At 39.7% G+C, this 25,954-nt stretch overlaps 1 protein-coding gene across 4 annotated transcripts in view; it reads right to left on the bottom strand.

Moving 5' to 3' along the window:
- LOC138738969 (cell surface glycoprotein CD200 receptor 1-like) overlaps positions 1-25,954 on the bottom strand; it is a 75,374-nt gene that overhangs the window by 34,077 nt on the left and 15,343 nt on the right. For 3 of the 4 annotated variants that reach the window (XM_069890235.1, XM_069890234.1, XM_069890233.1), the window contains exon 2: positions 20,188-20,496. The exons of the other annotated variant lie outside the window; for it this stretch is intronic. In XM_069890235.1, coding sequence (XP_069746336.1) covers positions 20,188-20,496 — 309 coding nt within the window. The remainder of the gene's footprint in view (positions 1-20,187; positions 20,497-25,954) is intronic. 4 annotated transcript variants of the gene reach the window in all.

The raw sequence follows: 25,954 nt of genomic DNA on the forward strand, positions 1-25,954 counted from the left end.
GAGTTGGACCAAACAAAAGCCAGGCTAAAGACTCTTGAAAAAAAGCAAAAACAGACAAAAAAGGATTGATGGACATGATCGATCGTATGGAAAATTTCAGCAGACGCAACAATGTAAGAATCATTGGACTGAGAGAAGGAATCGAAGGGAAAGATCTGAGAGTTTCTTTAAAACATGGATCCCACAAATGCTGGGGTAAACAAGCTAAACACAAAGCTGCAAATTGAAAGGGGTCACCAGACCCTCGGTCCCAGAATAACCAACAAACAGTCCTGGTAAGATTTTTACATTAGCGGGAGTGGGATGCGATCTTGGGAGCAGCAATACGAATATTCAATAAGCAACAATGGCCCATTAGTGGTGGACAATGAAAAGGTGTTGTTCTTCTAGGTTGGCCCTGGTTTGGTCAAACAGAGAGGAATTTGATGAGATAACTGTGATCCAAAAACTTTAAAACTCATCGATGCTGAGGGTTGATGTCCCAGAAGGTAATCAGCGAATTTCCAAGAATAAAAAAGTTGAAGAGTTTTTACTAAAGTCGTGAAGATATTTAAGCTGCCAGATAAGAAGATTGAAAAGATTATTTTGGAACAGGACTAACTGAAGGATATATCTCTTTTCTATTTTGTGGTGTTGAGCCATCTTGTTTTTGCTGCTAAAAAAATAAAATCATGTAATATACATGGAGAGCTCTGGAAAAAAAGGAAGATGGTGAGGAAAGTGGCAGGGTGGGGACCCTGATCTAAGGGGGAAAATGGCACCGGGAGAGGAGCGGTTTTAAAAGATGGCGCTAAAGAGAGGGGTCCTTCTTATTCAGAAGATTCTCCAGGCTTTTTTTTTGTGAGATTCTGCACTTTATTGTTTACATCAGCATCAGAGCTAACAATGTGTGTATGTGTTTGTTTAAGGGGAAATCTGTATGTTTCTTAAAATTAAAATGTTACAGTATTATTTAAAAAATTGGAAAGATTTTAATTGGTATACAATATTTGTTTGAAAAATGGTATGGATGGGGGGCGTGGCATGATGGCGTAAGGCACAGACGTGCCTTCCAGTCCTCTCCTGACTCTTTGTTATTATTTTGTCTATAAGTGCCCGTTGAAACTTTTTAAAAAGTTTATAAGTAGTTAGAGATGTTAAACTAGCTTCTAATGGTACAATTGATGAAAAAAAGTAAAAGAAAACGGAAACAGATCGCTAAGAAATTACATTTCTCGAAGTTATCTGAGCCTACCTGTTTACAAGAAGCCAGGACTCAGCGTGAAATGGATCCAAGAGGAGAAGTGCAGGATTCGGCAAAGGAGCTCCGCACTGTACCGGTAGGGCTCTTTAAAGATGGCGCCCCGCAGCCTTTGGAACAAAGGGCTAGCCAGGCGCGTGTATTTCAATCAACGCCCGCTATGAGCGCTGTCACTGAACTTTTGACAGCTGAAACAGCTGGGATTCCACCAGCTGAAGACCCGACTTTAAAGAGACGTCCACCGATTGATGTAGCGCCAGTTATGAAGACTTTAACTGATCCCGATGTAATGAAGGCTCTTGATGTTACATGGGTTAAGGATAACCCTGAATACCAGTCTTCTGATATTGCTGAGGAGGTTGTGGCAGGGGTTTCTACACGGAGTCAGACTGCAAGAAAAGCAGTTAAATTAAGGGAAGGAATAGAAGACCCTCTGGTTACTCAGAAACAGCAGGACCCTATTTTGTCTGAATCTATTCCAGTTGATAAGCTTATCAAGAATCTTGAATTTAAGTTATCTTCTTCAATCAAAGAGTTAGGTAAATCTTTGGTTCTAGTCAACACCAAGCTTAATACCTTGGTGGATATTAATACTCAACAGATGGTTGATTATGGAGCTTTTAAGTTTGAAACAAATGAAAGACTTGATGTTTGTGACCAAGGTATAGTTGAGGTACAAGACCAAATACAAGATGTAAATAAAACAATTGAAACTTTACAAATTCAGAATAAAAATTTAGCGAAAAAGGTTGATTATTTGGAGAATCAGTCTAGATGAAACAACATAAAAATTATAGGTTTGCCAGAAGATATAGAAGGACCAGATCCAAGAAAATTCTTTACTGATTGGATCCCTCAATTTTAGGACAAGATAAGTTCCCCGATGGTTTAATACTGGAACGTGCTCATTGAGCTTTGAGAAGAAAACCTTTTTCAGGACAGAATCCAAGACCTGTTTTGGTCCGTTGTCTAAACTATTATGATAGAGAGACAATTTTGCGTGTGGCTATTAGAAACGCTCAACAAAACAGATCTCCTTTGATGGTCCAGAACAATCATGTTTTTTTTTATCCGGATTTGAGTCAGGAAATTATGTCTCAACGACGTGAATTTAATCCTGTGAAAGAAGTGTTATGGAAAAAAGGATATAAAGCAACATTTAGATACCCTGCAGTATTGAAGATTTTTCAGGATGGATATCAACCAAAATTTTTTGATAATCCTAAAGAAGCTATGGACTTTGCTCAATCGTTACCAATTACACAATTCCAGGAATGACATAGTCCTCCACGGTCTCCGAAGAGAGTGGAGACGCAAGATGGGAATCGAATTTCAAGAAGAAATGGAAGCAATGGTGGTCGAAATGACGAAGCTGATTAAATTTAAAATTTTTTTTTTCTCTTTCTCGAGAAGATTTAGATAATGATGATAGTTTTATGTGAAATGGGAGTTAGGAGAGGGAACTGGGTGGGCATTATTTTCCAGAAGTCGTCAGCTACGTGTGAGTTATCTCACACCCAATATTTTGTGGGAGTTACCACATTGTGCGGTTTAGACAGGAGGAGGTAGTCGTAACCTCTTACCTATTTTTTAAATTAATTTTTGGATTAAGGAGTGAAGTTTCTTTTTATTATTTTTTTTTAAATATATATTTTCTTTTTTATATTTTTTTTGTTGTAGTTTTCAGAGGGGATAAGGGGAGAGTTTTTTTCTTTTCTCTTTTTCTTGTTTTTTTTTCTTTTTTATCTTGTTCTGTTGTTGTAAGAAATGTTTAAATTAAAGTTTGCTTCTCTTAATGTTCAGGGTTTAAATAATCCTATTAAGCGTAAGAAAGTACTTGCTTACTTAAAAAAACTAAAAGTTGGTGTGGCCTTTTTGCAGGAAACTCATTTAACGGATAAGGAACATTTGAAACTTAAACGTTAATGGGTTGGACAAGTTTTTTATTCTTCATTTAATTCAAAGGCAAAAGGAGTGGCAAGTTTGGTGCACAAGAATCTACCATTTCAGTTACAGAATGAAGAGAAAAATGGTGGAAGATTATTAAAATTGAATTGTACAATCTTTAATGAGGTTTGGACTTTGCTTGATGTTTATGCTCCAAATGTTGAGTATACAGCTTTTGTTGTGGATATGTCTTTATTACTTGGACAAGCAAATTCTAATGTGATGATTGGGGGAGACTTAAATGTGGTATTGGAGCCTTTATTGGACAAGTATCCAAGAGCAATTAAGAAATCTAAAATGGCAGTGCAAGTGACTAATATGATGGCAGATTTGAATTTAGTTGATATTTGGCGAAGATTTAATCCTACAGAGAAAGATTTTTCTTTTTATTCTTCATGCCATAATTCTTTTTCAAGGATTGATTATTTTTTAATTTCAACGCATTTGCAAGATAGAGTTATATCTGTGGATTATAAGGCAAGGTTGGTTTCAGATCATTCATGACTATTTTTAGAATATCAGAGTTCGCAAGATGTTCAGAGAACCCCAAGATGGAGATTTAATACTATGCTATTACAAAAACCAGAATTTATTAGTTATTTAAAAAAAACAAATTGAGCTTTTTATTAGTAATAATATTAATTCTGTTTCTAGTCATTTTGTTTTATGGGATGCAATGAAAGCTTTTTTACGAGGTCAAATTATTAGTTATGCTTCTAAAGTAAAGAAAGAGATTGAAGATTTAGAGAAAAAGACAACTGTTAACTGGGCAGACATTAAAAATAAATTAATCCTTATATGTTTATCATGTACCCTTGTGTAAAAGGAATAGTCTCTGTCTCTCTGTGGGATTTAATTGCCTCCATATTTTGATAAGATTTAGATCCTTCATATAGGAAATTGTGGTTTTTGCCACTTTCTCCCTCGTTATTGTTATTGCTGATTTATCTAAGCAAAAAATTAAAATCTCTTCCAGCCATATATTTTGTCTTCCCTTTGACATTTTTAAGATATCCTTCATAAAGGTTTCATTGTCATAATTTGGGGAATAAATATTCATAAATGTTCATACTTCTCCATAAATTTTACAATATGCCATTATATACCTTCCGGCTCAGTCAATCAATGTATCTTCTATTAATGCTGGTGCATTTTTATTAATTAAAATCACTGCCCCTCTTGTCTTTGAACCAAAGGAAGATGATATTATTTGTCCCACCCATCCCCTTTTCAATTTATCATGTTCCAATTTTGTAAGATGCATTTCCTGCAAAAAGATTATAATTTCTTTAGGTATGCCAAAACCCTTTTTCTCTTCATTTCTCCATTTAACCCATTAATATTAAGTCTAATAAACTTTAGAGTTTTATCCATACCATTTTTCTTTTTTTTTCTTTTTTTTTGGAAACTTTATTTAAAGATTTTATTACATGAATAAAACAAAGATATTACATTTAAAGAAAAAATAAAAATGAAGTAATTATTGCAACACAACATTAATAACCTAACTTAAATCAATCTAACCCCCCCATTTATACGACCACTAAAAAAAAACTATATATAAAAAAACCCACCCTTCCCCCAAAATAAAGAGTGAAGAATTAATAAAGTTAGTAATATTATATATAAAAAGCACTCACAAACAAAAAAAATAACAAGTAAAAATATTAATAAAAAAAGTTATCAAATCTAAAATATCACACATAAAACATATTTAAATCAGACTTAATTGCAGTACTTAACAAATGGAGTCCACTTCAACTTATAAAAAGACATCTTATCTTGAATTGAAAAAGATATATTTTCCATAATTAAACAAGACTTCATCTCTAAATACCACCTATCTAAGGTTAGTATATTTCTATCTTTCCAAGTAAGCGCTATATTTTCTTAGCCACTGCTAAGGCTAAACAGATAAAAGAAATCTGATAATCATTTAAGCCTAAATCGATTAATGATTGCATATTCCCTAATAAAAATATATTAGAATCTAATACAATATAGATATTATATAAACTATTAAATATAGATTGAATACCTTTCCAAAACTGTTGCAATCGATCACAAAACCAAACTGTATGTAAAAAAGTATTAGCCATCTGATCACAACGAAAACAACGATCTACCTTACTAAGACCAAACTTTTTTAATTTCTCTGGTGTTAAATATAATTGATGTATAAAATTATAATTAATCATCACTAATCTAGCATTAATCAATTTCCAAATACTATTCTGACAAATTTTCATCCAAGCTTCTTCAGCTATTATAGAACCTAAATCATTTTCCCATTTCAACTTATCTTTATCCCAATCTGTCTTATTTTCATTTTCTTGTAAAATACAATACAAGTCAGATATATACCCCTTTTTTGGTTTAGAAAGTACATATTTCTCAAAACTAGTTTCAGGCAATAAAATCATATGTCGGCCACATACCTGTTTTACAAATGATCTTAACTGATAATATACAAATACAGAATTTCCACTAATACCAAATTTCCTTTGTAATTCCTCAAAAGAACAAAAACATCCTTCAAAAAAACAATCTGATAAATTTTTTATTCCTTTCCTTTCCCATTGTTTCAAAGTAATATTAGAGACTGTAAAAGGAACAAGTTGATTATTATATAATGGGAATCGCCCAGACCATTTATTTTTAAGCCCCAATTTATTAAGTTTACTTGTCCATAAATTCAATAAATGTTTCAATATTGGTACATCATAAGTTCGTAATAAATTTTTATTCCATCGAAACAAAAACTCATGTGGAAATTTTTAAGAAATAACTGCCATTTCTATCTTTGCCCAACTAGGTGGGTCCTCCGTATTCATTAATGCACTAAGAAATTTAAATTGAGCTGCCTCATAATAATATTGAAAATTCGGTAATCTCAAACCTCCAAATTGAAAATCCCACATCAACTTTCTCATTGCTACCCTCGGAAATTTTCCCTTCCATAAAAAATCTCTAACTGCTTTATATAAATCCTTAAAAAAACTTAAAAAAAAAATAAGGAATTGATTGAAACAAATACTGTATCCGAGGAAAAATATTAATTTTTATAGTGTTTATCCTTCCCAATAAACCTAAAGGTAAATCCTTCCACCTAATCAAATCTAACTTAATCTTTTTTTATTAAAGGAAGATAATTAATTGAATTATATTGATATTCTGTATTAACATTAATTCCTAAATATTTAATTTGTTTAGTCCATTTCAAATTTATAATATTTTTATATATTGAATAATCATCTTTACAAATTGACAAAATTTCACTTTTAGTCCAGTTTACCTTATAACCAGATAATTGACCATAAGTTTCTAAAGATTCTTGAATTGCTGGTAAAGAAATATCAGGATCCACCAAATATAATAAAAGATCATCAGCAAATAAATTAATCTTATATTCCTCATTCAAAACGTTCATACCCTTAAAATTTTCATTTTGACGTATTAATTGTGCCAAAGGTTCAATAACTATAGCGAATAAAACAGGTGAAAATGTACATCCTTGCCTAGTAGATCTTGTTAAATCAAAGGATTCTGAAATCTGCCCATTGGTAGCAACTCTAGCCCTCGGACTATTATATAAAGCCTTTATCAATCCAATAAACGAGGAACCAAAACAAAATTTTTCAAGTACTTTAAATAAAAACTTCCACTCCACTCTATCAAAAACCTTTTCTGCATCCAACGAAACCACTATTGGATAATTCATTTCAGATTTAGATCTGTTTATCAAAGTTATTAAATGCAAAATATTATCAGATGCATATCTATTTTTTATAAATACTGTTTGGTCTTTATGTATTATTTTAGGTAAATATTGAGCTAATCTATTAGCCATAACTTTAGCTACAATTTTATAATCCACATTTAACAACGATATTGGTCGATAAGAAGAAACCTGTAAAGAATCTTTATCTTTTTTTGGTATAACTGTAATTATAGCATTAGAACAAGATTCAAGTAATTGAAAAAAAATTATAAATTTGCTGTATTACATCCTTATAAATAGAAGATATATCAACATAAAAAGTTTTATAAAACTCTATAGAAAACCCATCGTCACCAGGTGCCTTTCCATTTGGCGTATCTCTTATTGCCACTACAATTTCATTTTCTGTAAAAGATTTATCCAACTCTTGTCTATCTTCTTGATTCAATTATGGCAATTTAATATTTTTCAAAAAAAGAATCTATTGCATCTTCAGCTACATCTTTACATTCTGAAGTATATAATTTTTTACAAAAATTACAAAATTCCTCATTAATTTCTTTTTGTCTAAAAGTAATACCCGGTTTATTTCTAATTGCTGGTATAATCCTAGATAATTGTTCTTTTTTCAACTGCCATGAAAGAACTTTATGAGCTTTCTCACCCCATTCATAAAACTTATGTTTAGTTCGATTCATTAAACATTCAAACCGATATGTTTGTAATTCATTATATTTAAATTTTAAATTAGTTAACTGATTCCTTTGCATTTCAGTAGGATTTTTTAGTGGTCGTATAAATGGGGGGGGTTAGATTGATTTAAGTTAGGTTATTAATGTTGTGTTGCAATAATTACTTCATTTTTATTTTTTCTTTAAATGTAATATCTTTGTTTTATTCATGTAATAAAATCTTTAAATAAAGTTTCCAAAAAAAAAGAAAAAAAAAGAAAAATGGTATGGATAAAACTCTAAAGTTTATTAGACTTAATATTAATGGGTTAAATGGAGAAATGAAGAGAAAAAGGGTTTTGGCATACCTAAAGAAATTATAATCTTTTTGCAGGAAATGCATCTTACAAAATTGGAACATGATAAATTGAAAAGGGGATGGGTGGGACAAATAATATCATCTTCCTTTGGTTCAAAGACAAGAGGGGCAGTGATTTTAATTAATAAAAATGCACCAGCATTAATAGAAGATACATTGATTGACTGAGCCGGAAGGTATATAATGGCATATTGTAAAATTTATGGAGAAGTATGAACATTTATGAATATTTATTCCCCAAATTATGACAATGAAACCTTTATGAAGGATATCTTAAAAATGTCAAAGGGAAGACAAAATATATGGCTGGAAGAGATTTTAATTTTTTGCTTAGATAAATCAGCAATAACAATAACGAGGGAGAAAGTGGCAAAAACCACAATTTCCTATATGAAGGATCTAAATCTTATCAAAATATGGAGGCAATTAAATCCCACAGAGAGACAGAGACTATTCCTTTTACACAAGGGTACATGATAAACATATAAGGATTAATTTATTTTTAATGTCTGCCCAGTTAAAAAGTAGAGTGATAAAATCAGAATGCCTAGCAAGGCTTCTATCAGATTATTCAACTCTAACATTAACTATTGCAATAATGGAAAAGCACCGTTTTGAGTTTTGTGTGCCCGATGGAGATGTGGGGGGGGCTGGTAGTCATGGTGGGGAGCTGGCTGATGGAGGACCTCAGTTTTCTTCAGGCTGACTTCCAGGCCAAACATTTTGGCAGTTTCTGCAAAACAGGACGTAAACGGTCAACCAGTTTACCTATCTCGGCTGCACCATTTCATCAGATGCAAGGATTGACAACGAGATAGACAACAGACTCGCCAAGTCAAATAGCGCCATTGGAAGACTACACAAAAGAGTCTGGAAAAACAACCAACTGAAAAACCTCACAAAGATAAGCGTATACAGAGCCGTTGTCATACCCACACTCCTGTTCGTCTCCGAATCATGGATCCTCTACCGGCATCACCTACAGCTCCTAGAATGCTTCCACCAGCGTTGTCTCCGCTCCATCCTCAACATTCATTGGAGTGCTTTCATCCCTAACGTCGAAGTACTCGAGATGGCAGAGGTCGACAGCATCGAGTCCACGCTGCTGAAGATCCAGCTGCGCTGGGTGGGTCACGTCTCCAGAATGGAGGACCATCGCCTTCCCAAGATCGTGTTATATGGCGAGCTCTCCACTGGCCACCGTGACAGAGGTGCACCAAAGAAAAGGTACAAGGACTGCCTAAAGAAATCTCTTGGTGCCTGCCACATTGACCACCGCCAGTGGGCTGATATCGCCTCAAACCGTGCATCTTGGCACCTCACAGTTTGGCGGGCAGCAACCTCCTTTGAAGAAGACCGCAGAGCCCACCTCTTTGACAAAAGGCAAAGGAGGAAAAACCCAACACCCAACCCCAACCAACCAATTTTCCCCTGTAACCGCTGCAACCGTGTCTGCCTGTCCCGCATCGGACTTGTCAGCCACAAACGAGCCTGCAGCTGACGTGGACTTTTACCCCCTCCATAAATCTTCGTCCGCGAAGCCAAGCCAAAAAAGAATGGAAAAGCAAGAAAATGTATACAGATGGCGAATCAATACCATGTTATTTAAAAGAGTAGACTTCTGCTAGTTTATGAAGAGTCAGAAATATTTTGTGAAACCAATCAACCATCCACTAATAATAGATTTTTTTAAATATGGGACACGCTAGAAGTATATTATAGGGGACAAATTATATCCTATACAAAAAATCTTCAGAGGGAAGATATGGCAGAAGTAAACAGTTCGGAGAAAGATACTAAAGAATTAGAAAAAAATGAAAGAACAGGATACAAGAATAATGTAGACTACTGGAGAATACAAAGCTAAGATATAATACAATACAAACATATAGAACAGAAACAACTATATTAAAAACTAAACAACAATGTCATGAGTTAGGTGAATGGGTACACAAAGTCCTATCTTGACAAATTAAAACAGAGGAGTCATCAAGAATGATAAATGCTATTAAAACAGAGAAACATGCCCTAGCATATAAATAAAAATAAATCAATGACATTTTTAAACAATATTACATGAAATTATACAAATCAGAATTACGAGAAGACGTGAATGAAATAGAAGAATTTTTATTGAATGTTGTATTTGCAAAACTAGAAGAGAGATAATTAGACCCTCAGTTTACAAGAGAAGAAATTGAAAAAGTTCTGGGTCCCCTACAGGCTAATAAATCACTGGGGGAGGATGGATTACCATCTCAAAAAACTCTACAGACAACTCAAAGAATTATTAATGTCCCTGAAATGGATGTCTGGACCAAGCAGTAGAAACACAGACAATCCCAGAATCATTCTCACCTACGATTATTATAGCATTACCAAAAAAATGGGACCCATTAAAAAACTTTGTTATATAGACTTATGTCCCAGTTAAATACTGATTATAAGATACTAGCAAAAGTGTTGGCTAATAGATTAGGACGATATCTACATACAGAGCAGTTGGATTTGTTATAGGAAGACATTCCTCAAATAGTTTAGGAAGGTTATTTACAATAATACATATGGGAAAATTTGAGTGGAATCGAGTATTACAGTCTCCCTGGATGGGGAAGAAGCATTTGACCATTTGGAATGGCCCTTTCTATTTAAAACAATGCAAAAATTTGGCATAGGCAGAACATTTAAAACCTGGATAAAAACTTTATACCATAAACCACACATTAAAATTATAACCAATAATCAGATGTTGGTGGTGTTTCCCCTTGAGTAGATCGAGTAGACAGGGAGGCCCCCTGTCCCCAGTGCTTTTTAATTTAGTGATTAAACTCATGGCGGAGATAATATAAGGGGCTTTAATGTTGGACAAGAAGAACACAAAATCAGTTTATTCAGTGATGATGTGTTATTGTACCTATCAGAACCAGCTAAATCTTTGGAAAAATTACAAGGAATACTCAAAAAATATGAAGAATATCTGGTTATAAAATAAACATGGACAAAAGTGAGATAATGCCATTGGCATATTTTGCATATGGAAGATACCAAAAAGGGAGTAACTTTAAATGGAAGACGGATGGAATAAAATATCTTGACTCTTAGACTGCATTCGTTGGAGTACAGAAGGATGGGTGGGGGGGACCTCATAGAGACAGTTTGAATGCGGAAAGGCCTGGACAGAATAGATGTCGTTTGCCTTGGTAGAGGGGTCTAGGACCAGAGGCTACAATTTCAGGATAAAAGGGCACCAATTTAAAACAGAGATGAGGAGGAATTTCTTAAGCCAGAGTGTCGTAAGTCTGTAGAACCTGCTGCCAAAGGCAGGTGTGGAAGCGACATCGTCAGGTGGACTTATTCAGAAATTGACAGGTATATGATTGGTCAGGGTTATGGGGAGGCCAGGGAGTGGGGCGCAGTGATAAGGATCAGCTCATAATTAAATGGTAGAGCTGGCCCAATGGGCCGATTGGCCTCCTTCTGCTCTTAGGTCATGTGATCTTGTGAGGAGCAGAGCGGACAAAATGAGCTGTAGGCAGTTTTGGGAGTCTGCATGTCCTGCTTCACTGTTCTATTTGGCAGTTGGCAGGAAATTATTTTCTTCAGTATGGTTACGGATATACTAGATACAGTCTATCAGTCATGGTTGACTCAGGAGAAATATCTAAAGTAAAATTCCTCTCTCAAATTTACATCCCAGTATTTCTTTGAAAAGTTTGCACACTCCTTGGTTTCTTGCTAATCAATTTGTGTCACTTGCGAAATTGAGTTGTTCTTATCTGCGGATCACAGATCTGTTAAATTGAGATATGAAATGACATTTATTTTCCCCTGACAATTTGGAAAGTGCCAGAGTCTGCCGTCCATTTTAGGTGTTAATTTGAATTCTAATGAAGCAATATTGAACATGGCAGCAGAGCATTTTCCAGGCGTTACTCCTTCAGAATTAGTAACAGCACATCGTTTGTGATTTTATTTTCAAAGTGGTGGGGAGTTAGATTTAAAAACCCTTGGAAAAGGGCATAAGATAAAGAACGATTAGCCTGAGCCTACTGATTGCAACACTGGCACCATGCCACCTTGCTTTTTGCAAAGAATTTACCACGACAGAGAGTGCCAATTCTATCGATTCCTTGGCTGGAAGCGGCAGGGAAATTATGACATTCTAAAGGTCGCAGGTGGCCATCAAAAAAGCAGCACGTGGGCTCATTTCATTGCAATTATATGTCAAGTCTGAGCAAGCACTGGGTTCAAGGTAATTTTTCACCAAGGCCCCTCAGGTGTGTTTAAGTGGCAGAGCAGACCCGATGGGTTGATTGGCCTACTTTTGCTCTTCTGGTGGTCATCCTACTGCATCTCCAGCCTACGTTCCTGGGTATGACTGACCATTTGGAGCCCTCCAGCTCCTCTTACTTTTGTATAACTCAGCGACTTGCCACGAACACTTGACACCAAAGAAAAATGGCGGTGGTGTTGGAGCTGCTGTGATGCCAACTCTGCCGCAGGTGGGGACCTGAGAGTATGGAGAGCATGGACACGGCGCTGCTCTGATGCTGGAGGCTCCGCATAGACATTAAATAGCCTTTTTTGAGGACCCAATGGAGTCCAACAACCACGAATTTGTGCTCAAGATGACACTGCCTGTGCTCAGCAGTGGTCACAAAGTCCAGGAAGTGGCCGTCCAGTGAAGGACACATGAAATGGGGAGAACGTCCTCCATGGAGGAGAAGCAGAGGAGACAACCCTACCGCACAGAGACCGTGGCAGCGGACCAGCGAGGAGCTCAGTGGCTGAGGGACCCCCCACAGTCAGGGGACTCGCACGGGCTGGTGACTGGCTCATGAGACCCAAGTTATGAGAATCAAGATTTGAGAGATTTTCGGGCACTGAAGGCTCCTGGCCGTGTCGGAGGTTTAGATCTGGAGCTTGAGTTGCTGAAGCATCAAACAGGAGACTATCTTTGTCTTTCTCTTGTACTGTAAGGGGTGTGAGGTGACATTGATGCCGACTTTTTCTCTGTCGGCAGAAAACTGTTTTGTGTAACATTACATGTTCTGTACATGATTACATGACAATAAAGGAATTTTGAATCTTAAGTCTGGTATGAATCAGTAGAGAATGTGGCAACTCTTGGAGTGTTTTTTGCGAGCCAGCCCTTGATTATTCTGACCTCAAACCTTGGAAGTTTAATTCCCAGGAGCTGCAAAGCGCTGGCATGTTTACAGGAAATGTGTCATAGAGTGACACAGCAGGGAAACAGGCCCTTCGCCCAAATTGCCCCACCCACACTAGTCCCACGTGCCTGTGTCTGGAATGTATCCCTCTACACTCATCTTATTCATGTTTCCCCCCAATTCTTGGGTTGAATGCATTGGCCCTGCCATAGAACATATAATTCATTACTTGTTTAGCTCAGCAGTAGATCCTGATTTGATATTATGTCCAGGGCGGCCTCTCACAATTTTAGAAGGTTGCGATGAGAGTGCAGTTTCAGAATCCTTAGCTGAGAAACATAGAAAACATAGAAAAATAGGTGCAGGAGGAGGCCATTTGGCCCTTCAAGCCTGATCATGGCTGATCAGTACCCGGTTCCTGCCTTCTCCCCATACCCCTTCATCCCCTGTGCTACAAGGGCCAAATCTAACCTACTCTTAAATATTGACAAGGAATCGGCCTCAACTATTTCCTGTGGCAAAGAATTCCACAGATCCACCACCTTCTGAGAGAAGAATTTTTTCCTCATCTCAGTCATAAAAACATCCCCTTATCCTTAAACTGTGACCCCTGGTTCTGGTTTTTCCCAGCATTGGAAACAACCTACCTGCACCTAGTTTGTCTAAACTCTTAAGAATTTTATATGTATCTATAAGATCCCCCCTCAATCTTCTAAATTCCAGAGAATACAAGCCTAGTCGATCCAACCTTTCTTCATTTCCAAGTCCTTCCATCCCTGGAATAAGTCTAGTGAATCTTTTCTGCAACCCCTCCATTGCGAGGATGTCCTTCCTCAGATAAGGATATCAAAACTGCATGCAGTACTCCAGATGTGGTCTCACCAAGGCCCTGAAGTTGTAGCAGGAACTCTGAGCTCCTGTACTCAAATCCTCTTCCTATGAATGCCAATAAAGCATTCGCCTTCCTCGCCGCCTGCTGCACCTCACGCCCACTTTCAGTGACAAAGGATATACTTCTCATTGAGGACCAGCAACAAAAGTTGACCAGACCAGCTCCTGGAAAGGTGAACTATTGGGAGGGGAATCATTGAATTGGCACGGTTAGAGTAATGGTTAGTGCCACGCCTTTACAGTGCCAGTGATCGGGACTGGGGTTCGAACCTTGCGCTGTCTGTAAGGAGTGCATATATTCTCCATGTGTCTGTGTGGGTTTTCCCCACAGGCTCCAGTTTCCTCCCACCGTTCAAAATGTACCAGGGGTGTAGGTTAATTGTGTGACATGGAATTGTGGGCTGAAATGGCCTGTTACCGTGCGGTGTGTCTACATTAATTTTTTTTTAAGTACCCGTTTTTAAAATTTACAAAAGTGATTAAAACTAGTATTCACAGTTTTTGGAATACTGGAGGACTGTAATGGCTAATAATGTGAAAAAAAACATTTGACGACAAGTTCGGTTGGTGCTGACCCGCACTCCCGTAAAGTCGGGCACACAGGCGGTCTGGCCGAGTGAAGAGCCTTTGAGCCCGCGATGTTGCCGGCTGAATCGTGGATATGATCAGTGGTTCTACCAGGCATGCGCGGTGCATCAAGGGTACATAACTCATTGGAACGGTTGTGGGGGAGTCTGAGCGATGGCGCCCCGACCAGGTTGGTGTACCATCCTTGGGTGTTCAGACCCGCAGCCGCACCGGAAGAGGACCAAACTGTGACTGAAGAGGAGGACCTAACTTTACTGGGAAGTACACAGAAACAAATAGAGGTTGAGACTAAGGAAGGTAGACCTCAAAGGGAGGAGATAGAATCCGGAATGGATTCTGTGAGTGCTGTTTTGGAAGGGGGTGCTTACAAAATGATTAATATGTCGAAACAGATGACTCGAGGATTTTTGGAAATGAAAACTAAAATGAGTACTATGTGTGAAGTAATGACAAATATGAAGCAAGATATGACTGTAGTTAAAAGTGATGTTAATAGATGTATAAAATTATTAGATATGGTACAAGATCATTTTTTTTTAAATTTAAGCAGCTTTTTTTGAATGCAAAAATCAAGTGGAACATAATAGGGAAAAAATGGAAAAAGTGGAGGATTCTTTTGTGGACTGGGGATTCAAAAAGGAATTATTTATGAAAATTGATTCATTGGAAAATCAAAGTCGGCGCGGGCTACACACTCTACTGGTCTGGAAAGCCTATGGATGAACGATGCCTATCTGGTGTAGGCTTCATGGTCAAGAACTCCATTGCCTCCAAACTCGAAAACCTCCCAACAGGCCACTCGGACCGGATCATGTCCATGCGACTCCCCCATCAAAACAAGCGTCGCATCAACCTCATCAGTGTTTATGCTCTAACCCTCCAGGCGGAACCAGCAGAAAAGGACAAGTTCTACACTGATCTGTGCAACCTCATTCAACGCACCCCTACAGCTGACAAAGTTGTCATCCTTGGCGACTTCAACGCTTGCGTCAGCAAAGACTCAGAAACCTGGCCAGGAATCCTGGGCAAGCATGGTGTCGGCAAGTGCAATGACAATGGGTGCCTCCTGTTGGAGCTCTGCGCAGAACAGCGGCTTGTCATTACAAACACCCTTTTTCAGCAGAGGGACAGCCTGAAGACTACCTGGAGTCATCCTCGATCCAAACACTGGCACCTCCTGGAGTACGTCCTGGTGTGAGAAAGAGACAAACGAGATGTGTTTCACACCAGGGTCATGCCCAGCACGGAATGCCACACTGACCACCGGCTTGTTCGCTGCAAGCTCAACCTTCACTTCAAGCCAAAGTCCAGGAACAGTAAAGCCCCCAGAAAGAGGTTCAATGTTGGAAACTTGCAGTCAGACATAGTGAGAGGAAACTTCCAGGCAAATCTCAAAGCAAAGCTCAAGGATGCAATCCGCCTCACGGACTCGTCCCTGAAACCCTCTGGGATCAGCTGAAGACTGCCATACTGTAATCCACTGAAGAGATACTGGGCTTCTCCTCCAGGAAAAACAAGGCTCACCTTGCAAAGCCGTCCTGGCCAGAGAAGAAACGAGCCTTCCGTCGCGCATGCAGCCACCTTCAGCGCAAACTCTGGGAGATCCAAAATGAGTGGTGGACTAGCCTCGCCAAATGAACCCAGCTCAGTGCGGACATTGGCGACTTCAGGGGTTTTTACGAGGCTCTAAAGGCTGTATACGGACCCTCACCCCAAGTCCAAAGCCCGCTGCGCAGCTCAGATGGCAAAGACCTCCTCAGCGACAAGATCTCCATCCTCAACCGACGGTCAGAATCTCTTTTCAATCTCTTTTCAGTGCCAACCGCTCAGTCCAAGAATCTGCCCTGCTCCAGCTCCCTCAACAACCCTTGAGGCTAGAACTGGATGAGGTCCTCACCCAGGAAGAGACATATAAGACAATTGAACAACTGAAAAGTGGCAAAGCAGCAGGTATGGATGGAATCCCCCCCGGAGGTCTGGAAGGCTGGCGGCAAAACTCTGCATGCCAAACTGCATGAGTTTTTCAAGCTCTGCTGGGACCAAGGAAAGCTGCCTCAGGACCTTCGTGATACCATCATCATCACTCTGTACAAAAACAAAGGCGAGAAATCAGACTGCTCAAACTACAGAGGAATCACGCTGCTCTCCATTGCAGGCAAAATCTTTGCTAGGATTCTCTTAAATAGAATAATACCTAGTGTCGCCGAAAATGTTCTCCCAGAATCATAGTGCGGCTTTCACGCAAACAGAGGAACTACTGACATGGTCTTTGTCCTCAGACAGCTCCAAGAAAAGTGCAGATAACAAAACAAAGGACTCTACATCACCTTTGTTGACCTCACCAAAGCCTTCGACACCGTAAGTAGGAAAGAGCTTTGGCAAATACTAGAGTGCCTCGGATGCCCCCCAAAGTTCCTCAATATGGTTATCCAACTGCACGAAAACCAACAAGGTCGGGTCAGATACAGCAATGAGCTCTCTGAACCCTTCTCCATTAGCAATGGCATGAAGCAAGGCTGCGTTCTCGCACCAACCCTCTTTTCAATCTTCTTCAGCATGATGCTGAAACAAGACATGAAAGACCTCAACAATGAAGACGCTGTTTACATCCGGTACCGCACGGATGGCAGTCTCTTCAATCTGAGGCACCTGCAAGCTCACACCAAGACACAAGAGCAACTCGTCCGTGAACTACTCTTTGCAGACGATGCCGCTTTAGTTGCCCATTCAGAGCCAGCTCTTCAGCGCTTGATGTCCTGTTTTGTGGAAACTGCCATGATGTTTGGCCTGGAAGTCAGCCTGAAGAAAACTGAGGTCCTCCATCAGCCAGCTCCCCACCATGACTACCACCGCCCCCCCCCCCACATCTCCATCAGGCACACAAAACTCAAAACGGTCAACCACTTTACCTGTCTCGGCTGCACCATTTCATCGGATGCAAGGATCGACAACGAGATAGACAACAGACTCGCCAAGCCAAATAGCACCTTTGGAAGACTACACAAAAGAGTCTGGAAAAACAACCAACTGAAAAACCTCACAAAGATTAGCATATACAGAGCCGTTGTCATACCCACACTCCTATTCGGCTCTGAATCATGGATCCTCTACCGGCATCACCTACAGCTCCTAGAACGCTTCCACCAGCGTTGTCTCCGCTCCATCCTCAACATTCACTGGAGCGACTTCATCACCAACATCGAGTACTCGAGATGGCAGAGGCCGACAGCATCGAATTCACGCTGCTGAAGATCCAACTGCGCTGGGTAGGTCACGTCTCCAGAATAAAGGACCATTGCCTTCCCAAAATCGTGTTATATGGCGAGCTCTCCACTGGCCACTGAGACAGAGGTGCACCAAAGAAAAGGTACAAGGACTGCCTAAAGAAATCTCTTGGTGCCTGCCACATTGACCACCGCCAGTGGGCTGATATCGCCTCAAACCGTGCATCTTGGCGCCTCACAGTTCGGTGGGCAGCAACCTCCTTTGAAGAAGACTGCATAGCCCACCTCACTGACAAAAGACAAAGGAGGAAAAACCCAACACCTAACCCCAACCAACCAATTTTCCCTTGCAACCGCTGCAACCGTGTCTGCCTGTCCCGCATCGGACTTGTCAGCCACAAACGAGCCTGCAGCTGACGTGGACATTACCCCTCCATAAATCTTCATCCGCGAAGCCAAGCCAAAGGATTTTACTTGAGAAAAATTGTCATTGGCCCATTTCCTTTGGGGTTATGAAAACATGCACATAACGAATCAATGAGGGTCGATTAAAACTGTGCTTTTCAAACTTTTTCTTTCCACTCACATTCCACCTTAAGCAATCCCTTACTAATCACAGAGCACTTATGGCAAAGGGATTACTTGAAGTGGTATGTGAGTGGAAAGAAAATGGTTTGGTTAAAGTACCACCAGTTTGGGAAGGAATTAGGTTAGCTTTGGAAAAATTATATAATATTAAACTAGCATTAGACCCATCCATTTTTTTTTATTGGGTTATACAGTTTCTTTAAGGGTACTGGGGTTGGATAAGTTTCAAATTGCATTTAATGTTGTCTGTAGCATGAAAATGTGTAGCTAGAACATGGAAAGATAATATAGAGATTCGTATAATATGCTGGCATAATGAATTGAAAGCTTGTATTATTATGGAAAAAATTACATATAATTTGCATGATAATTTTTTTTGTTAATAAGTGGTTTCCTTATTTGGAATATATGCATTTAGATATATTTGATTTATTATAAATACTTTCAATTTTTCTTTTCATTTATATTTGGCTCTCCTTAAGAGAGCTGGCTGATGAGGTGCGAGGGTGGGGTGGTTTTCTTTATATACTTATACAAAATTGTTCTTACTGGATTGTATGTTGGTTTTTAATGATTCTTTAAATAAATAAAGTTTTTTTTAAAAAGAAGCAATCTGGTTGAAAGAGACAAAACTTTCTGGCATACAGCATACACTAGACAGATGGTTCCTTTGATGGGGAAGTAGGAACCAGGGGTTATATTCTTAGGATGCAGGGTAAGTTACATAGGATTGAGATGATGAGAAATCCCTCTATGGCAAAGAATGGCAAATTTCCGGAATTCCAACAGAGAAGGTTGTGGAGGCAAAATGGCTAAATATATTTAAAAAAGATGGATTTTTACACAAAAAAGTCAAGGGATGTGAGAAGAGAGTGTAGAGATAGAGGGGCAGTAATGATTGCAGCCAGATTGAAGGCAGTATGGGTCTACTCCTGATGTTACATTCCCATGTTTCTGTGGGACAGGACAGAAGTAATTGCTTTAAGAGCAGAGTCACTAATGAGACAACTGTCCTTCGCATGGTCTCATTCAGGAAGGTTTGTAGTTGGACACAAATAAATGGCCTGATAGTTATTACAGTAAGAGCTGCTTCCCACACTCGCTAAACAGCTTGTTAAATAATCGGCATTTTGCTTGGAATTAGTAAAACTTGCAGAAAGGATTGTTGTTTATGTAAGGGCAACACTGTGCTTAATTAATAAAGGCTCAACTGAAAGGACCACACCTCATGAATTTACTTTTGATTTTGGGATACAGCCAGTTCAAGAGCCCATTCTGCCCAAATACAGCAATACACTACTAACCCAGCACATCATTGGAACATGGGAGGGAACTAGAACACCTGAAGGAAACCCACACAGGCCACGAGGAGAATGTATAAAGTCCTGAGAGGCAGGCTAGATCGAATCTGTTGCACTAACTGCTACATTAACCAATTAGTAATTTAACATTTCCAGAGATGCAACAAATCTCTCTTTTTATGTTGTCATTATAATCTGAAGAGGCACATGGGAAGGAAGTGCATCATCAATCAGGTACGAGCCATTGTATTCACAGAAATGACAAGTTCTTCTAACACTGGCACACTAGACATTGCAGCTTGGAATATGTACCAAATCTTCTGTGGTTTGAAAACATTGATATCAAATGTTTTGTGCTAAATAATCTCAATCTTTAAAATATGAGTAATATACAGGACATAATTTTTATTTAATGTCATGTGAAATACACAAGCAAGTGATTGAGTGTTAATGCTGGTAGCCTTACCTAGTACGGACAAGGAGAAATGGTCTTGGAAAACTCCCCTGAGACCAGAAAGTTCACATGTGTAATTTCCTTCATCGCTGAGACTTACTGACTGTATCTGGAGACAGGTGCCATCAGAAGATGAAATTGTTAGTCTGTCATCTTTGAGGAACTTGAACAATTTGTGCTGGGCACTGAAGGATGCAATGTCTTGGGCTGTTGTCCTTAGCAAGCGACTCCATTTGACCATTGTAATTTCTTCAGAAGGTTGATAAGTAGAGCAATTAAAATTGACATTATCTCCCAAGATAGTAATTACCTGTTCATTGTCTGCAAAAAAAAGTGCAAAAGCTTTGCATGTGAAGTGTGTAATGTTTGCAAACAATAAAATAAGTCATGGAGGCGGAATTGAGTTTTAGATTTTCACTATGGCCAAAATAATTTTCATGTTAAAACTGGGATTAATGAGATCAATGATTTCTATTTATTATGATTCAAAACATGTTTTTAAATTTTCAATATTTAATAACATTGTTAAACAAGAAAGTTTGTCGATGCTGGGGTCAAGTCCACGCAACATCTAGACACAATGGTTCTCAACCTTTTTCTTTCCCACTCACATCCCACTTTAATCAATCCCTATGCCATCGATGCTCTGTGATTCATCAGTGATTGGATCTAGACCCAATTGTTACTGGAATATTTTACTTGAGAAAAATTGTCATAGTCCCATTTCCTTTGGGGTTATGAAACCATGCACATAACGAATCAATGAGGGATGATTAAAACTGTGCTTTTCAAACTTTTTCTTTCCACTCACATTCCACTTTAAGCAATACCTTACCCATGATGGGACGAGCCTGCAGCTGACGTGGACATTACCCCTCCATTAATCTTCGTCTGCGAAGCCAAGCCAAAGAGAAAAGAGGCTAATCACAGAACACTTATGGCAAAGGGATTACTCGATTACTGTGAGTGGAAAGAAAATGGTTGAGAAAATGATCTAGAGGAAGTTACCAGGTCCTTTATTTTCCTATGGATAATGTGTGGCCTGCTGAGTTTTTCCAGCGTGGTTGTGTAATGTATTTATTATAATAACTGAAGATTATTTTAGTTGCTAATTTATAAAGGTAACTTCATATCATGATTGATACAGAAGACAGTAATCTAGTGCAAATAAAAATAAACATGATTATAGACAGTTTATCCCAAAAATAGTTGTAACAAACAGACAATAGCAGATGGAGATTCACGATTAGTGAGGAAAGGTAATTACAAACCGATCTATTTATTGCTCCTCCCTGAACTTGTGCAGAAAGTAGAAAGCACAAGATATGGAGACAATGTTAATACTCTCTTGAAGGTGGTGTCATCCATTATTTAGTTCTTGCATTCTTCTAAATTACAGGAACTCATGGATTTAACAAATGCCTATGATTGTGACCTGCTTCCAACAATTTAGATTCCCTTTGCTTCTGAGATTTAATCTATTTTTTCAACAAAGGAAGTGAGATGCATCAACCGAATTGACATTAATTAAACCAGTCCCAATATTGCTAATTACTTAAAATAAAATTGCTCATATAATATTAGATTTTTTTTGGGGGGGGGGGGGGAAGGAATGAATTATGTTCCAGGAAAAAAAAATTGCAGCAATTATACTGCTTATACTTTTATTCAATTCTTAGACTTAATGAGATATCACAAAAATTTGGAAGAATTATTTTCAAGTCACTTGTTTGATAAATAGCACATCCAAAATTTTCTGCTGTAATCTGGAGCAAAAACAAACATTTCTCTCCCAGAAATTTCTCCCTTTGACCCATTGAGTTCCACCCGGCAGTTTGTATTTTTGCTGCTGCCGTTTTGTTGCTTGATTTATTTGTCATGGTGTACCATGCAAAGCAACTTGAACAATTCTCAAAGTGTTCATCATTTTTAAAAATGAAAGTAAAATATCATTGGGACAGCTGAGGGGTTTTTATTTTGGTGAGGCACAATTCTGCTTTGTGAAATGTATAAGTTCTGTTCTAAATTTTCTCTCTGCTTTTGGAACCAGAAAGAGTTCCAGGTGCAGTGTTAGCATGAGGCATGAAATGTTACACCACACTGGAGTGTGATTACATTTTTTTATCTCACAGCAGTATCTGCATCAATTAAAAGACACTTAAACCAAACCATCTGTAAATTGCATCCTTTTGCCAAGATTTTGCTTAAACTATTTGAAAGAGCAAATGAGTTGTCAACCAGTTTGGAATCAGCAACTTATCTGCGGTAGAAATACAGTTCTCCATCTCAGGCTCAAGTAAATTCGAGACTATAATTAAACTGTCATGTTGCTCCAATTAAAGGCGAGTCCGTTTTCTGATTCAAAGATACGCGGCGTGCATTTTCAATGAATTGTTTTTTGATTGTAGAACCTTTCCCCATTTGAGAATGAAAAATTGAAATTAGAAGCAAACATTGTGGAAACACAAAGGGAGTCAGGCCGCATCTGCAGAGGGAGAATCAAATTGAGAGACACGGGATGGAAAGGCTTTGAAAATTACACAGGCCACAAGTGGCCATTCATTGTTTTCAGGGGCTGAATTTGGAAGTTGAGATCCTGACTTGGAGCTAAAGGGGAATTAGTCTGGTTAGATTTGTGTGTTTTGTTGGGGATAGGGGTGAGGAGGTCGATTTGAGACAAGAATAGGAATTTTGAGAGCAAGATACAAACATGCTGGAGAACCTCAGGCGGGCTCACAATGGGAACAGGAAGTCAATGGGAACCAACGTTTCAGACCTGGGCCTTTCATCAGGGTGTGTGCCATGAAGAGTGGGGAGCTGGAGAATCGGGAAATTTAGAAGTTTGTGGGAAATCAAAGATCTTGAGCCATAGCCCAGGCTGATCAATAGGTGGGGAAACTTGGTGTCAGTGAGGATGGGTGAGGGATGAGAGGATAGATGGTTAGTACAGGCTCTGCTTCAGTGGGCTTTAAGAACCTGGCATGGAGCAAGGCCTGAAGAGGTTGAGGGGGGGGGGGGTGGGGGCAAGGCTACCTGCCCCCATCTTGACCACATTTTACAGGTGCACAGTTGAGAGGCTGCCTCATTGTGTGGGACAGTAGCAGCACAACATCGGACCAGAAGTCCATACAGAGTATCATCAAAACTGCCAAGAAGGTCACTGGCATCTCCTTTTCTTCTATTGAAGACATTCGTCAGGAGCGTTGCTTAAATAGGGCTCAAAGAATTATCGAGGATCCTTTCCTTTCAGAGCACTAGACCTTTGACTCACTACCATCAGGAAGGGGGTACAGGAATGGGGAATAGCTTCTTCCCGCAGACTCTGAGATTGTTAGTATCCATGAACTGAGTACATTTTTCCACAATAAATGTTTATTTTAGAGAATGCATACTTAGCCCTCTGCTCTGCTCCAGGTTATCTCTCTCCAACAAGGAAGTCAGTGTAAGAAATGCCAGGGTCAAGTGCAATCCACAAATGTGCTGGAGAAACTCAGCAGGTCACGCAGTGTCCATGGGAAGTAAAGAGCAGTCAATGTTTTGGCCTTGTCACCTTCGTCTGGTGTAGGAAGTGCTGCCTTGTTCAATTTAAACACCTTTATAAAGTAACTAATTACACCAGCGTTGTCTCCGCTCCATCCTCAACATTCATTGGAGTGACTTCATCCTCAACATCGAAGTACTCGAGATGGCAGAGGCCGACAGCATCGAATCCACGCTGCTGAAGATCAAACTGCGCTGGGTAGGTCATGTCTCCAGAATGGAGGGCCATCGCCTTCCTAAGATAGTGTTATATGGAGAGCTCTCCACTGCCCTCCGAGACAGAGGTGCACCAAAGAAGAGGTACAAGGACTGCCTAAAGAAAGCTCTTGATGCCTGTCACATTGACCACCGCCAGTGGGCTGATATCACCTCAAACCGTGCATCTTGGCCCTTCACAGTTCGGCGGGCAGCAACCTCCTTTGAAGAAGACCGCAGAGCCCACCTCACTGACAAAAGACAAAGGAGGAAAAACCCAACACCCAACCCCAACCAACCAATTTTCCCTTGCAACCATTGCAACCGTGTCTGCCTGTCCTGCATCGAACTAAAATATATTTTATACTATTAATCATTGCCTCAAAGAACTCCATCAAGTCCATGGCCTCATACCTCAGCAGCTTCATCCCTGACCATCCACCCAATCTTTCCCTTCCAGCCAGCCAGTACAACTCACCTGAGGTGCAACAAATCCTCAGAGAAACACCAAATAATAAAGAACAAAGGGACAAATAAAGACCAAAAGCAAATAACATGTAACACCAACCATTAAGACTACTTACCACCCCCCCATACATTCCCTCTCCATCCCTTCGCAAATCTCCCCACACTGGAGAGTGAATTCCCCACGTTGTCACCACCCCGCTCTATGTTTAAGGTTGTGCCTTTCACACCCATCCACCTTCCTCTCCTCTCCACCCACCTTCCCCATGTCCATTCTCCTCATTACACTGCTTCCCCTTCCCACTTCTATGCCCATTTATTTGCATGTTTTACTGTCATTGTTTCATGAGCGCTATTCCCATTGCTGATTGTTACATATTGCTTTTTGAGCTTTTTTTGGGTCTGAGAAAATGTTCCCCTCTCCTCCTGGTATTACTATTTTCAAGTTTGCTAGGTGTCTGATTACACAGTCATACCCCTTTTGCTTTGCCGCCCTTTTCAGCGCATCTAATTCCCTCCTTTAACACAGAAGTGTCCAACTGATATCAGTATCTAAAACACTTTATTGCCCGCCAGCTCCAAGGGCCCTCCCCTTGCTCTCACTCCAGCAACTGCTCCTCTTAAAAAATTTTATCAGTCCTGGTGGCACAGTAGCTCCACTAGCACTGAGCGTGGCCGTAAGTCTGGGGCTCGGGCATGCAACGAAGGATCGATGGGCCCTCTTGATCTCCACCGATTCCTCCAAACTTTCCTTCCCCAAGGTCTCCGGAAGCCAGCGCTGAAAGCAGGCCACAGGGATTCTCCCCTCCGTTCTTTCATTTAGTCCCACTATTTTAAGCATGTTGCGCCAGCTGTAATTTTAAAGAATATCAATTCCTTGCCATAATTGCCCCCATTCTTCCCCCCACACTGCAGCTTCATTTTCCAATTGCCCTCTCCTGTCTTCATTGTTCCCTGTTCTTTCTTCCAATTCTGTTCCCCTCCCTGGCAAAACATTTAATACTGAATGACATTTGTCCAACTTGACATTTAACTGGTTCATTTTTCTGCCCAAGTCCAATGAGAGTCTCTTTTCCATCTTCTCCATCACCTACAGAATTGTCCACAGTGAGGACTCTGAGCCCCCTCTCCTTCGCGATGCCGCCATCTTGGCCACCTCATGCAGCCCGACACCATCTTCCCTCTCTACAGTACCAGCCTCCACATTGCTCCTGTCACTCCCGACTTCCCCAGGTGAGCCTGTTGCATTCTCTGTTTCAGGGTCACAGATCCCTGCACTCTCCCTCTGTCCTCTTCTGCCTCCTGTTGGAGCTTGTTGTTCTGGGGGGGATACTTCTGTACTCATCGCTGGGCTTTGAGTCAACACTCCTACCTCCCGTCATTCTCCTCGAGATGGCTGACTTTGTCTCAGCCCCTCCGGTGGCCCGATGCATCCCAGCGACTGGTCCCTGACCACGCCGCCAGTTTTCTTGTGGTTGGCAACTTCTCCCACCACTACTCTGTCGGTCAAGAGTTGGGAGCACCCCCCCAGTCAGGTCACTGTCGCTGTTGTCAGGGATCTGATCCCACCACCTTCAGC

Source organism: Narcine bancroftii, chromosome 7 (assembly GCF_036971445.1).
Source record: "Narcine bancroftii isolate sNarBan1 chromosome 7, sNarBan1.hap1, whole genome shotgun sequence".
NCBI classification, from domain to species: domain Eukaryota; kingdom Metazoa; phylum Chordata; class Chondrichthyes; order Torpediniformes; family Narcinidae; genus Narcine; species Narcine bancroftii.